The 13,858-nt window shown below is 48.2% G+C and overlaps 1 protein-coding gene across 1 annotated transcript in view; it reads right to left on the reverse strand.

Moving 5' to 3' along the window:
- Nucleotides 1-11,686: 11,686 nt before the first annotated feature.
- The window catches only part of Tdgf1 (teratocarcinoma-derived growth factor 1), a 4,901-nt gene continuing 2,729 nt past the window's right edge, over nt 11,687-13,858 (reverse strand). Inside the window, exons 4-6 of the mRNA XM_055601863.1 lie at nt 13,526-13,640; nt 13,334-13,443; nt 11,687-11,802 (exon numbers count right to left, since the gene is read on the reverse strand). Of these exons, the coding sequence (XP_055457838.1) occupies nt 11,687-11,802; nt 13,334-13,443; nt 13,526-13,640 (341 nt within the window). The remainder of the gene's footprint in view (nt 11,803-13,333; nt 13,444-13,525; nt 13,641-13,858) is intronic.

A 13,858-nucleotide genomic window follows, 5' to 3' on the forward strand; every position in this document is an offset into this window, starting at 1 on the left:
TCTTCTTCTTCTTCTTCTTCTTCTTCTTCTTCTTCTTCTTCTTCTTCCTCTTCTTCTTCTTCTTCTTCCTCTTCTTCTTCCTCCTCCTCCTCCTCCTTTTCCTCAGTAGACCAGACTGGATCTCTATCCTCCCGCCTCAGCCTCCCAAGTGCTGGGATTTAAAGGCATGCACCACCACACCCTGCTCTCTACCTTACTTTTTGAGGCGGGGTCTCCCACTGAAGAACCTGGAGCTCACTGATGTGTCAAGACTAGTTGGCCAGCAAGCTTCAGGGTCTTCCTGTCTCTGCCTCTGCAGCACTGAGGTTACAGGTGTGTGTCAGCGAGCCCAGCTTTTGTACATGGGACTTACATACAAAAGGACATTTTTGTACTTACGTTCACATGGGACTGAGCCATCTCCCCAGCCCCTGTTAGTTGGTATTGCACAGCACAGAAGAGTCCCTTCTGTTTATACTGTATCTTTCCCTGAATAGCTGTCTATTTACCTTGAGCATGGCATCACAGACTACTGACTTTACTGTCGTCACTGTCACTGTTAGCTCTGACGTTCAACCTTTCCCGGATGTGGCCTGTAGGAGCCACCTACGCTGGCTTCCCTTGTCCTTTGAGCACTTCCTTATTTCAGCAGGAGACGCTCCAGTTTCCTCTTTTGTGCCCCAGACCAACCCTGCCATCAGCCATTTCTCCAAGTGGAAAGGCTACTGCTGGATCCGTCCTGGTGCTTGACCCATTGGTGCAGGGGAGGTGTGTGTCACAGCCTCCAGCCCCTGTGTCCTCTGTCTCCTGTGTTTTCAGAGAGAGCCATGGGGGCAATGCTGAGTTTTATGATGCCCTGTTAGTTTCTAGTCACACATTCTCAGCTTTGTGGATGTGGGGCGTTTTTACGAGCTCAACGTTCCTGGGACTCTCTGCTCAGGCTCTGCCTGGCTGCAGGAGGCTAGGTGGCTGACTCAGTCCCTGGAGGCGGGGTGGAAGCAGATGCCGCAGTCTTTTGAGATGCCCACCAGGCAGGCCATTGGGAAATAAAGCTGCTTTGGCTGCCAGCTGAGCTCTGTCTCAGAGGGGACCCTGGCAGATGGCGACACGCCTCTTGTTACTGGCATTATCCCTGAATTTGCTCTTCCTTCTTAGAAATAGAGGGTTTATTCAGCTTCAGTTTGTTACCATGGGTCCCAAAATGATGAAGGAAAATTCAGGAGACTGCCAGGGGCCAGTTGGATTTGAAATATTTGTATTCAGCACAGCAGACACTCTTGGCTACAAGAACAGTTTCTAGATGTGGTGGCGACAGGGAAAAAGAAATAAATAGTAGGACAGAGAACTGCCCCCTGAGAGATAACAACCAGGCTCAAAAGAGTCTCCACCAAATGGGCCAAGCAAAACACAGCCAGCGAGACAGGCCTGCACCTGGAATGCTAACGGCCAAGAGTGGACCCTGTTCCAAGATAGCCGCAACCTGGTTCAACCAGCGGTTCACAGATGAGACTGCGAAGCAGCCATTTGTAAGGACTGAGTCTGGGGATAAGTACAAGCTGGGGTCATGTGTTGCTGGCCACAGAGGTCCAGCAAGGAACAAAATTGCACACCAGTCTATGGATGTAGCAGAACACAGGGAGGGCTATCTCTGGCTTTTGTGGAGGGCTCCGGAAGCCCTTCATCAGAAGATGTTTTCATTCACTGCTGAGATGCAAATTCAAAGTCTGTCAGGCAGAACCAGGCAGGGAGGGGCAGTGCATCTCTTCAGTGGATCCTAGCTGCTTAATAATGTTATGGTTTTCTTAAGGCAGGATCTTTTCTAGACCAGGCTGGCTTTGAACTTGGTATTGTAGCCACGAACATCCGTGAACTTCTGATCGTCCTGCCTCTACCTCTTAAGCACTGGGATTATAGGTGTGCGTCACTATAAACCCAAGTTTTTTCTCTATGCTGAGCAAGTACTCTACCAACTGAGCTGTATTCCAGGTCTGATAGTTTTGTGACAACTGAAGTTTTCACATGGGCCACATGGCATCCCCAGCCTTGACTTGGCTGCTTCTTTTTGAGAAAGCCTGACCACAGCAGGACAGGCTTTCCCAGAGCTGGGAACACAGGCCTTCCTATTGATGGACAACAGTCCGTCCTGCTGGTCCTTGGGGTGGGCTTCAATTCCTCCAGGACCTCCATGACATTTTACACAGGACTCACCAGCCATTCATTTCTTCATAGTCAGAGAGGGTGTGAAGTATGTAGACTAGCAAATGTGAAACTTGTGAAAAGGTAGTAGAAAGGTGGCGTGTTTAAATGTGAACCTGGGGGGCAGGATGTCTTGAATGCAAAATGTCTTCCTCAGACTCATATTCTGCACATGTTCTCTTGCTAATGTGAAATTTGGGGAGGCTCTGGCACCATCAGGAGGTGGGGCCTAGCTGGCAGAAATCAGTCACCAGGGACCGCTGCCATAAACTCTGCTATGCTCTCCCTCCCATGGTGAGCTAAAACTCTTTCAAATTGTAAGCCAGGGCCAGAGAGATGGCTCAGTGGGTAAAGGCATATGCAGCATAACTTAATGACCTACTTCAATCCCCGGGAACACACAGAGTGGAAGGAGGGAGCCAACTCACAGGAGTTGTCCTCAGACCTGAGGCACACTAAAATCAATGAATCATTTGGGTAAATAAATAACTGTCAAAAATTATAAGCCCAAATACATCTTTTTCTTCTGTGACAGATAATTTGATTGTAGCACTATGGGTGTGCCTTATATATTGCAACTGTGCAGAGGATGATGAAGATGGAATTCTGGGATGGAAACAGACCCAAGAGAGCCGGGGCTCTGTGGAGGAGGCCAGACAGGGCCTGTCAGAGCACTGAGACAGTAGGACCGCTCTATCCACTCTACTTCCCCTGCATACCCAAGACCCCACGAGGCAGCTGTGGGCCCAGAGAGCTTGTAAGAAGGTGACTTGATCGAAGCGTTGCTCTGATACTGTCAGTGCCTCTGAGTAGCCTGAGAAGCTGAGGACCACTGCACGGTTTATGGGTGTGTAGGGAAGTGTAAGTCCGGGTTCCTGGTGACTTGTCTGGAGGGACCCGTTGAAAACTGACAAAGGAGGAATGGGTACAGAAATTGTGGTATTTTTACACAATGGAATACTACTCAGCAATCAAAAAAGAGGAAATCATGAAATTTACAGGCAAATGGTGGGATCTAGAAAAGATCATTCTGAGTGAAGTATCCCAGAAGGAGAAAGACAAACATGGAATATACTCGCTTATATAGACCTAAAAGATATGATAAACATAATGAAATCTATACACCTAAAGAAGATAATCAAGTAAGTGGACACGGGGTATGATGATCAATCCTCATTTAGAAAGACAAATGGGATATGCATTTAACGTATGACAGGAGTCTACTGCAGAAGGCATCTGAAAGACTCTACCTAGCAGTGTTCCAAAGTAGATACTAAGACTCATAACCAAACCCTCGGCAGAGTGCAGGGAATCATATGAAAGAAGGGGAGTTTGATGTGGAAAGGATAGGAGCTCCACAAGGACCAAACATATCTGGGCACAGGGTCTTTTCTGAGATGGACACTCAACCAAAGACCATGAGAGGATAAAACCTAGAACCTCTGCTCGGATATGACCCGTGATAGCTCAGTAATCAATTGGTTTCCCATAGTAAGGGGAACAAGGACTATTTCTAACAGGAACTCAATGACTGGCTCTTTGACCTCCCCACCTCCCAAGGGAGGAGCAGTACTGTTAGGCCACATAGGAGGACTTTGCAGCCAGTCCTGAAAATACCTGACAAAACAGAGTCATATGAAAGGGGAGGAGGTCCTCCCCAATCAGTGGACTTGGAAAGGGGCAGGGAGGAGATGAGGGAGGGAGGGTGGGACTGGGGAGGAAATGAGGGATACAGCTGGGATACAGAATTAACAAAATGTAACTAATGAGAAAAATAAATTAAAAAAAAAAAAGAAAGAAAACTGACAAAGGACAAGAGTGGCAAAACATGGGTCTGGACTTGCATGGCTCTTGGCCTGACCTTTTCGAAGCCTTCTATAAATCCAATCCATATTCAATTACCTCTGGATAAGCAGCCCCTGCCTGGCTACTGAGGTAGACACAGTTAGTAAGCTGTCTGGATTACACTAGCCTGTCTTCTGGAGTCTTCCAGGTCATTCCCTGAAGAAAAACGAGAACAGGGAAGATTCTTTGGCAGTACTTTGGGGAAGATTATTTTGGGCAAGGGACTTTGAGATCTTTCCAGCCATTCCAAATAATCCTCTGAGGCCAGTCATGTCAGCTCAAGCGTGTCTATGGGAGCCAAGGGACACAGCTTGCTCATAAAGCCCTCTGGCCAGCCCGATGCTGGCTTTATAGAGAAGGAGGTAGAGCAGAGGGACAGTGGGGTTGGAGGTTTTGTCTGCTCTGCCACTGAGAGTGTGCAGGTCACAGCGTGGCTGACACAGTCTGTATTTGACTGTCACTGGTGCTGGACATGGGGGCGCCAGCAGTTGAATTTAAGGACATTCAGCGTTCCCATCAAGACCCCATCTCTTTAGACCGCTCTGGTGTCCGGCTTCTTCCCACTGTGTAATCCCAGAGGCCCAACCCCTCTCCTGGTCTATGTTGTCGATGAACAAGGAATCACAGGAAGCAGATGAGGGGCTGGGAGAGTTCAGAGGTTTGAGTAAGACTGGGGTCTGCTGGGGTGTGGCCTTGGAAATCCACTGTCTGAGAAACAAGGTCATGTCCAGTCTCAGCAACCTTCTTTCCAAGAGGGCTCTTCACAAGGAGCATGTGGGAGCATGAACGCATGCCACGCCATTCGCAGGTTCTTCTGCACATATGGGTGTTCATTTGTGTAGCCACCTGTGCATTTCCCCCAGAGAAGGAAGCCCGTAGCTTCCTTAAATCCTCAAAAGGCTGAGTATAAACAGTGTGTGTAAGTGTGCGCTCTAGATGAAGAACACGTATGTGCAGTACATGTGTGTGTATATGCCAGAAGTCAAACTCTTTTGGCATTCTTCATGTGCTATTCATATTTTTTTTATTTAGATTTTTGTTTTGTTTGTTTGTTTTCAAGACTGAGTTTCTCTGTGTAGCCCTGGCTGTCCTGGAACTCACTCTGTAGACCAGGCTGGCCTTGAACTCAGAGATCCACCTGCCTCTGAATCCTGAGTTCTGGGATCAAAGGCGTGTGCCACCACTGCCCAGTGATCTCTCACTTTCTCTCTAAAAGCATGGCTTTTCATTGGCCTAGAACTTTCCCATTAAGGAGGCTGCCTGGCCGGCGAGCTCCAGCGAGCTCCTGCCTCTGCCCCTAGCACTGAGATTATCAAGCTGTGCCATCAACCCATCTTTTTACATGAGTTTGAGGCATAAATGGAGCCCTTCATGCTTGCACGGCAAGCAAACTATCTACTGAGCCATCTCTCCAGCCCCAGGAAGAGGTCAGAGGGTAAAAATACCTGCTTCCAAGCCTGACAACCTGAGTTCAACCCCTAGGCCCCACATGGTATCTCCAGCTGGGAGGAAAAGGCTGATGAGCTGGGAACATCCAGAGAAAGCACTTGTCTCCAGGAGAAAGATTTTTTTTTTTCCTCATCAGATGACCGTGCAGGACAGACTTAGAGCTGAGACAAGGCAATGGTAGGCAGGAAACCACATTTTGCATATATATATGTGTGTGTCTTTTAGAACCCCCAGAACAAATTTGGGGCAGTTCCTGGAACTCTTTCTTTTTTCCAAACTTCCCTTCTCTGCTTTTCCCTATTAACATGGCTCCTTTAGGTGCCTTTCATTGGATTGTTGAGGACAGTTGACTGAACCCGCTTACCGAGGCGTGGGTCCTAAGTCCGCTAAACATGCTGACAGAGGGAAGCTCTAAAGGGAAGGTCAAGTATAAGGGACGGTCAAAAGAAGAGACCTTTTGGCCTAAGGAGCTACAGTTTGGGGTTTGATAAAGGCCCAGAGAGAGAACTAATTTCTCTGTTGTAAGAACATGGCTGAGCTTCAAGAGAATCAGGTATTGTCATTGCTGTAGTCCAGGGAAGAAGGCCCCAGATGCTGGGCCATAGCATGAGAGACAGTGAGGCTCTCATTGTGGGGAGTTTGGGTTAGAGTCTTTGCATAGTCTTGGGGGTGCTATGTCCCGGAGCCCTGACTGGGTGTGGCCAGGGAATGAAGAAATGACCGAGGCACAGAGACACGTACAGAAAAGCTGGGGTCAGATGGATGTACACGCTCTGATAGAGACGAACCATCTGCGGTGGAACCTCAGGGTATTTATTATACACAGTATAGGGGAGGGGCTAGCTAGCCTGGGGAGGAGGGCTCTGTAGATGAGCTGTAAACATCCAGGAGGAGGAAGCAGCAGCTGTTAGCCTTTGCACATGCTGGTCACTATCTCACACGCAGGCTGCTGAGGAAGGCTTTGCCTCTCCCGTGGGGCTGAGACACGGTGGTGCTCATGTCAACAGTACATTCACTCGCTCAGGCCTTCCTCCCCTCTCTACATGGAGTACCGGTTCTTCTGTTTGGGCCTTAAAAGGCCTTTTCAGCTCTAGCTGGAAATCACCAGAGGCTTGAAGGCCTCAGCTCAGTTTTCCAGGAGAAAGAAGATACCTGGAAACTATAGAAGCCGAGAGATTGCCCTATATGACACCCAAGTGGGCTGTTGGGGGTGGGTTCTCATTGGTCACCAGAGAGTGGTCTTGGCTAAGAAGAACCAGCTGCGTCCCCATTTTTGTGTCTGTGAAAGGAAACTGAGTCAGTGCAGAGTTGCTATTTCTGTATCAGAATCAGAGGGAAATTCATCCCAACCTTCCTAGTAATCCTGGCCTCTGTTCTGAGATCAGCCTCCATCTGGCTGACTTTGAACTGATTAACAGTCTTGATTTTATGATAAAATAGTAGGCCTTTAGAACTCTCTATAGGGCTAGGGATACTGCGCATTACAATCTTTTAAGATTTACTTCATTTCCTTTTATGTGCATTGGTGTTTTGCCTGCATGTATGTATGTGAGCCCACAGAGGCCAGAAGTCATCAGATTTCATCCCCTGGAACTGCAGTTACAGATGGCTGGAGGCCATCATGTATGTGCTGGGAATCGAACCCAGGTCTTCAGATAGAGCAGCACATGCTCTTAACAGCTGAGTCATCTCCCCAGCCCCACAGCTGTCCTGGACTCACCTTTGTATACCAGGCTGGCCTCAAACTCACAGAGATCTGTCTTTGCTTCCCAGAGTGTTGGGATTTCAGCTGTATGCCACCACTGCCTGGTTATAACTTCAATCTTTTTAAAAAAGATTTATTTATTTATTTGTTTATTTATTTATTATGTATACAATGTGTGTTTTGTATGTACACCTGCACACCAGAAGAGGGCACTAGATTTCACTATAGATAGTTGTGAGCTACCACCCCTGGAAGAGCAGCCAGTGCTCTTAACCTCTGAGCCATTTCTCCAGCCACGTAACTTCTATCTTAAGAAGCGAGTTCATTCATCGTTTTTCAGGAGTTCACCCTACAAACCACTGAAATGTTGCAGGGATCCTGAGTGTGGCAGAGTCCATTTCTTGGCTCACAGAATTGGGGCCTTAGAAACTCAACAGCCACTCAAGTCACTCAGTGCCAGTGGCTCCGGCCCCTGTTTATTGTCCCATGATCTTGAAGAATGAGAGCAGAAGAGCGATCAAAGCTTTCCTACCATGGGAAGCAGCTTCCAGAACCAGGAAGTGGGAGGGGTACAAAAATGTGTTGCCAACTTTCGCTGTGTCCTTTTTATACCTGATGGACCTGAGTCTGTAAACTAGAGTTTGAATTTCAAGGCTGCTGTTTAGTGGAAAAGAATGTTTGTAGGGGACTCTAGGTAATTTCTCTCTACCTCACTCAAAAGTTTCAAGGAAGAGGAAGTACCAGAAAATGAAGAAAACATAGGCTGGGAAATTATCCATTATCTGAGTAAAGGCTGGTGACCTGCTGTTATGTTAGTAAAAAAAATGTTTTTTTTTGTTTTTGTTTTTGTTTTTTTTTTTTTTCAAGACAGGGTTTCTCTGTGAAGCCCTGGCTGTCCTGGACTTCCTCTGTAGACCAGGCTGGCCTCAGACTCAGAGACCCTCCTGCCTTTGCCTCCTTGAGTGCTGAGACTATGTATGGTTTTATGGCACCGAGCCCAGCTGGAATGAACATTCTTAAGCAGAAGCTGTGCCTCAAAGCCCAGTCCAGTTCTCACCGGCAGGCAGGGTAGAGTTCCTGATCTTAACCTTACAGCTTTGGAGCTAAGCTCAGGTATTTTGTTGTTTTGGGTCCCAGTCTCTGTATTCCCTGTCAGTATAGACTTGCTGGGAAGCCCTTGGCCTGTTTGTGGAGGTTTCCTTCTGAGATGGAAACGCACCGAGAAACTGGCCCTGTTAGCCATGCTCTCCATCTAGCTACTTAAAAATGGAAACTCCAGGGGCTGGAGAGATGGCTCAGCTGTCTAGAGCACTTACTGCTTTTCCAGATGACCCCAACAACGGACTCCTGTGGTTCATAACTGCCTGTAACTCCAGACCGGATCTGATGCCTTTTCCTGGACTCCAAGGGCCCCTCCCTCATATATACACATAATTAAAATAATTATTTTAAAATAAAATAAAATAAATCTTGGGGCTGGAGAGATGGCTCAGCAGTTGAGAGAGATTGTTGCTTTTGCAGAGGACGTGGGTTCAGTTCCCAGCACCTATGGCAGCCAACGACCAGCAGTTCCAGGGGATCTGATGCATTCTTCTAGCCTCCTTGGGCATTCCCCCATGGTGTACATACGTGTACAATAATTTAACGGTGGTGGTGCACACCTTTAATCCCAGCACTTGGAAGGCAGAGGCAGGCAGATCTTTGAGTTCGAGGCCAGCATGGCCAACAGTGAGTTTCAAGACAGCCAGGGCTACACAGAGAAACCCTGTCTTGAAGAAACTACTTTACTCCTATTCCGTCCGCCTCAGCCTTCTTCGTTCAGGACTAGCCACTGCTTTTCTCTCACGGCTCACTCTCTTCTGTACTTGCCTTGGATTCCAGGGAAGAAAGGACTGATCTGTGACAAGGGAGGACGCTGTCCCCACGACACCCCCAAGCAACAGCTGATGCTCCAGGATGAGATCACCCAACAGCACCCCATGACAGGAAATGGCCCCAGAGCAGGGCGAACACTAGACGCCTTGCAGTGTTCATGTCAGAGCTGAGACAGCTCAGATCGCAGGCCTGACGAGATGTTGCCGGCTATGCAAACCCAGCTCCCTCCGTTCCCTTCTCCATAAAAACCGGAAGTTCGGCCTAGCCCCTTGAAATGGCCTGCGTGTGCAAGCAAGGGGAGGGGTAGTCACTGAGCCCCTTTGTCCGTTTTCCCCAACATGACCACAAGGACAAGTTAGAAGGGCGTGAGAAAGGTCAAAAGCCCATCATTTCCCAGCTCTGGCTTAGGCCTCTCCCTGGCTGAGCGTCAAGAATTTCAACACAGCTGACCAAACTGCTTGCAAAGGAATCTCTCAGAAACAAGATTATGGACTAAGTTTACAGGGCTGGGATTAAAGGTGCGCGCCACGACACCCAGCAAGACGGCTAGCTTTTAATTACTTTACATTTATTTACCTATTTTGTGTATAACTTCACGCGTGCACATGTGAATGTGGTGTCAGTCATGTGTCCTGATTCGTCTGTACGCCATGTGTGCACTGCGCATGCTCCAGCACGACCAGAGCTCACTGACACGCTACGTGAGCTAAGCCAGACATAGAGAGACAGACACTGCGTGACTTCAGGGTATCTGGGATCAAATTCAGACACAGTTGAGGTCAGAGGCTGAGGGAAGGGAGGGGAAGGTAGTCTTTAATGGGAGCAGGTTGTTCGGAATGACAACAAAATTCCTGCAGGGATTGGTGGGGTAATGAGTGTACACCACTGTAAATGTACTTAATGATACTGGAAACTGAGGCAGAAGTCCAAGTTCCAGATCAGCCTCCCCAACACCTCCCCCTCTGCCTCAAAAAAAAAGGAGGAGTTGACATAACGGGAAACAAAAAATACAAACGACGCGGGAGAAGACAAAGTGATAACAGTCCTCACTCCCGAACAGCCATGAACTGTGCCCATGCAAATGACTTTTTAACGTCTGTCTACTTATGTGTACAAGTGTCTTTGCTTACATGTGCGCCTCTGGAGGGCAGCAGAGGGCACCAGATCCCCTGGCCCGGGCCGTCAGCAGTCTTGTGGCTGCAGGCACCTGCAACTTAGGTCCTCTGCAAGAGTAGCAATAATACTCTCAAGTTCTGGGCCATCTCTCCAGCCCCGAGATTTATTAATATTTAATTTTGTGTGTATGTGTGCCTAGCTACATGAGACCCCAGGGGTCAGAAGAAGACTCTGAGTCCACTGGAATGGGAGTCAGAGGTGGCCATGGGGGTGCCGGAAGCCGTGGGCAGTGAGGACTTAACCAGAAACATCTTTCCAACTTCCATCCCCATCTTTTTTCCCTGCTTTGAGACACAGTCCTACTGTGTATCCCAAGCTGGTTCCTGTCTTAGCATCTTCAGTGCTGAGATTACAAGCGTACTGTAGCTATGATGCCTGGCTTTTGATACTTTTTAGGGGAGTTGGGGAGTCCTTTGAGAAAGTAGCTCAGGCGGAAGAATGCTTACACAGTACACACAGCCTGGCATAAAACTGGCACTAGTGGTACATGCCTATAATCCTTCCATTTAGGAAGTAGAAAGATCCAAAGTTCAAGGTCATTCTTGGCAATTTGAATTCAAGGCCAGCCTGGGCGACATTTAAAGCAAGATCATGTTTCAAAAAATTGAGAAAAAGAAGGAAAAACAAAAAAACCTAGTTTGGGCACCCACCAGATTTTTGGTGCTTGTCTGGCCTATATGATATACTTGTCATGTTCCTTATGAAAACACATTAAACATATTCTCATCACGAAGAATTTGAAAAAATTTTAAGTACAGAGAGAGGAAAAAATAAGCAACCACCAATGCAAAATATTACTAGCCTTACCACCTAGAAATAGCACTGCTCACATCTTGACCAACAGAGTTCTCGTTTTTTATAGTGCATACTCAGAAGCATGGACTTCACAATCCATAGTTCTATAACCTGTCTTACCAGCAATACCATAAACATTTTCTCCCCTCTACAGCAGTTGATATAATGGTACAGGTTGGAGAGAGCTTTCACTTTTGAGGTTTTCTGCGTCGGGGTCTTGCCATTTAGCCTTCGCTGACCTAGTGCTCAGGACATAGCCCAGGGATGGCCTTTAGCATCCTGTTTGGACCACCATGCTTGGCTGGATGACTGAGCTTTTTAACTCAGTTCTCTGTCCTACCTAAGCACTGGTCAAACCACCCACTCTGTTCTCAGTCTGTCTGTCTTAGCTGCTTCCCTCCTACCTGCTGGTCTCTCTGTACAGACCCTAGCTACTTCTACAGCTTTCCTGTACGATGCCTTTAGGCTGGGGTACAGCTCAGCCTTAGAGCACACACAGGCTGTGGCTTGGACTGCCAGCACAGCCGGAAAGGGCGGGATCCACGCAGAGGTAAAGGCCTAGTTAATACTTAGAGGGGGGGAGTGTTAGGTATCGAATCTGAGCATTATTTTAAGATAAATGACATCTTTGTTATGACATCGGTTGGCATCAAATTCACGTGACACTTATACTTTCATTTCCAGAAAAAGGCAGGCCCCAGCTAGCATGAACGTGGTTGGCACAGACGGTGCTTGCCCGGGAGTCCTGGATGCTGTGACAGCCTGGTCCATCACATGGCCATCTGAAAGAGGTAGAGATCTTGGTCATCAAAGGAAGCCCCACCAGCAGTCCACCTTCACTGCCTGAAGGCATGCTGGTCCACGAGACCCATAACTGCTGGGCTTGATGAGGACCACGGGCCTGCAGGATCAGCAGCAACAGCTACATTGGCAATTACTGTCCTTGGATTCTTTCTTTTTCCTTATTTATTTATTTATTTATTTATTTATTTATTTATTTATTTATTTTTGAGGCAAGGGTTCTTTTGGTTTCTCAAGGTGTAGCCTTGGCTGTCCTGGGCTCACTTTGTAGACGAGGCTGGCCTCCAACTGCCTGCCACTGCCTCCCGAGTGCTAGGATTAAAGGCATGTGCTCCACCGAATGCGCTCCCTGTACACTTTCTATTCTAATGCAGACCTTGGTTAGGCTCTGGTAAGAGGACATCACATCTTGGGTCCTAAAGGAAGAAAATGTGGTCCCCATTCATCTGATCATTCTACCTTCATTTGCTGATTTATCTATGCACAGCATCCAAGGTGCAGTGGTAAAGAAGCAGGCCTTGTGCCAGGAGTGGGCCGTAGGGTTTCATCTTGTAACAGATGAAGCTATGTTTTTGTTTGCTTTGTGAACTTGAACATTCAATTATAAGAGTCCAGCTGCGAATTGCTCAAGAAACAAAACAACACAACAGTAAACAAACAAAACAAAAAGCCCAGCCACACAAAATGGGAACATCACCAACCCCCCTGTTCTCTTATGTCCCGATGCCCTTGCCACTGTCTCCTTCCGATCTCTAAGACGAAGGGAGCTGTGAGCAACTACCATAGACCTTTAGGATGCAGTAAAAATCAGCCCTGGTGCCTCCCAAGTTTAAACCTCAGCATTGGGGGTGGGACAGAGCAGCACAGGCAGATTATCACCCCGAGTTCAAGGCCAACCAGGGTTACTGGTGAGGCCCTGTCTGAAAAGTTCACCAGCGGGGTCAAAGTGCTGGTGGATCCAAGGCTAGCGGCGCATCCCTGTAATATCAGCACTGTGAAGGCTGACGCAGGAGGAGTGATGGGAGTTGGCGGCGAGCTTAGACTATAGAGTAAGTTCCAGGCCAGCAGATCAAAAACAAAACAGAAGTCACGTCTTGGCGTTCAAATGGCAAGGCCCTTTTCTGTTCACTGTCTCCAGCAGAAGCCTGGTGGCCAGCAGCCTCGAGTGGACTTGAGGGAACTCTGTAGCAGCATAACTGTTCGGGTTGAGGGAGTATCCTTCACCAAGGACCCCACACCTAAAGATCCTTTGTATCAGGGAGCACATCCAAAGAAGTACTTCCCAGGGACATCCTATCCAAGGGAGCCCTTCCTAAGGGCCTAGTGTCTGAGGGAGGGCCTCCCAAGGATTCCTAAGCTCTATGTCCCCTAGAGTCCTTATCCTATGTTACAAGCGGAGGTCTGGGCTGGCATCTCCTGTCAGGCCAGGAAGAAGGCCCTGGCAGAAGAGGTAGAAAGGGAGTCCCTTGGGCATCTAAAGGACCTGATAGGACTAACAGCAGAGTTGCTTACCACAGCCAGGTAGAAAGGTCTGAGGAAAACAGTGAAGCTGACCATGCCAGCACCTACACAGGGAACACTTCTTGGGCAGCCAGGTGCCATGGAGGACAGACCCACAGTGTCTGAGAAAGAAGAGACAGCGCCATCAGCCCGTTCCTCACTCCTCTCCCCCCCCGCCCAGTCCTGTCCCCTCCAGCGGCCTACTCTTTTCGTGTATCACGTTCACAGTTGCGTCCGTAGAAGGAAGGAGGACAGGCACAGAAAGAGCCCAGGATGCACGTCCCTCCGTTCAGACAGCAAGTTTTATTAAGTAGCTTACCTGAAATGTAAGAGAAGTCATGGGGCAGGTGGAGGGAGCCCGTAAGGAAAGGTTCATCTAGCACTCTGGCCTTCCCCTACCCCGAGGTTTCTGCAGAGCCTGTAGCAGAAGACTCTACCTTTTAGGGAAGTAATCCTCGTGTTCAGACCAGGTGCCAGCATGAGGTGGTATCAGGGGAGAAACTGAATTTCAGGGATATGACACACACACACACACAC

The sequence above is a fragment of the Psammomys obesus genome, unplaced genomic scaffold (assembly GCF_907164565.1).
Source record: "Psammomys obesus unplaced genomic scaffold, mPsaObe1.curated_primary_1811, whole genome shotgun sequence".
NCBI classification, from domain to species: Eukaryota; Metazoa; Chordata; class Mammalia; order Rodentia; family Muridae; genus Psammomys; species Psammomys obesus.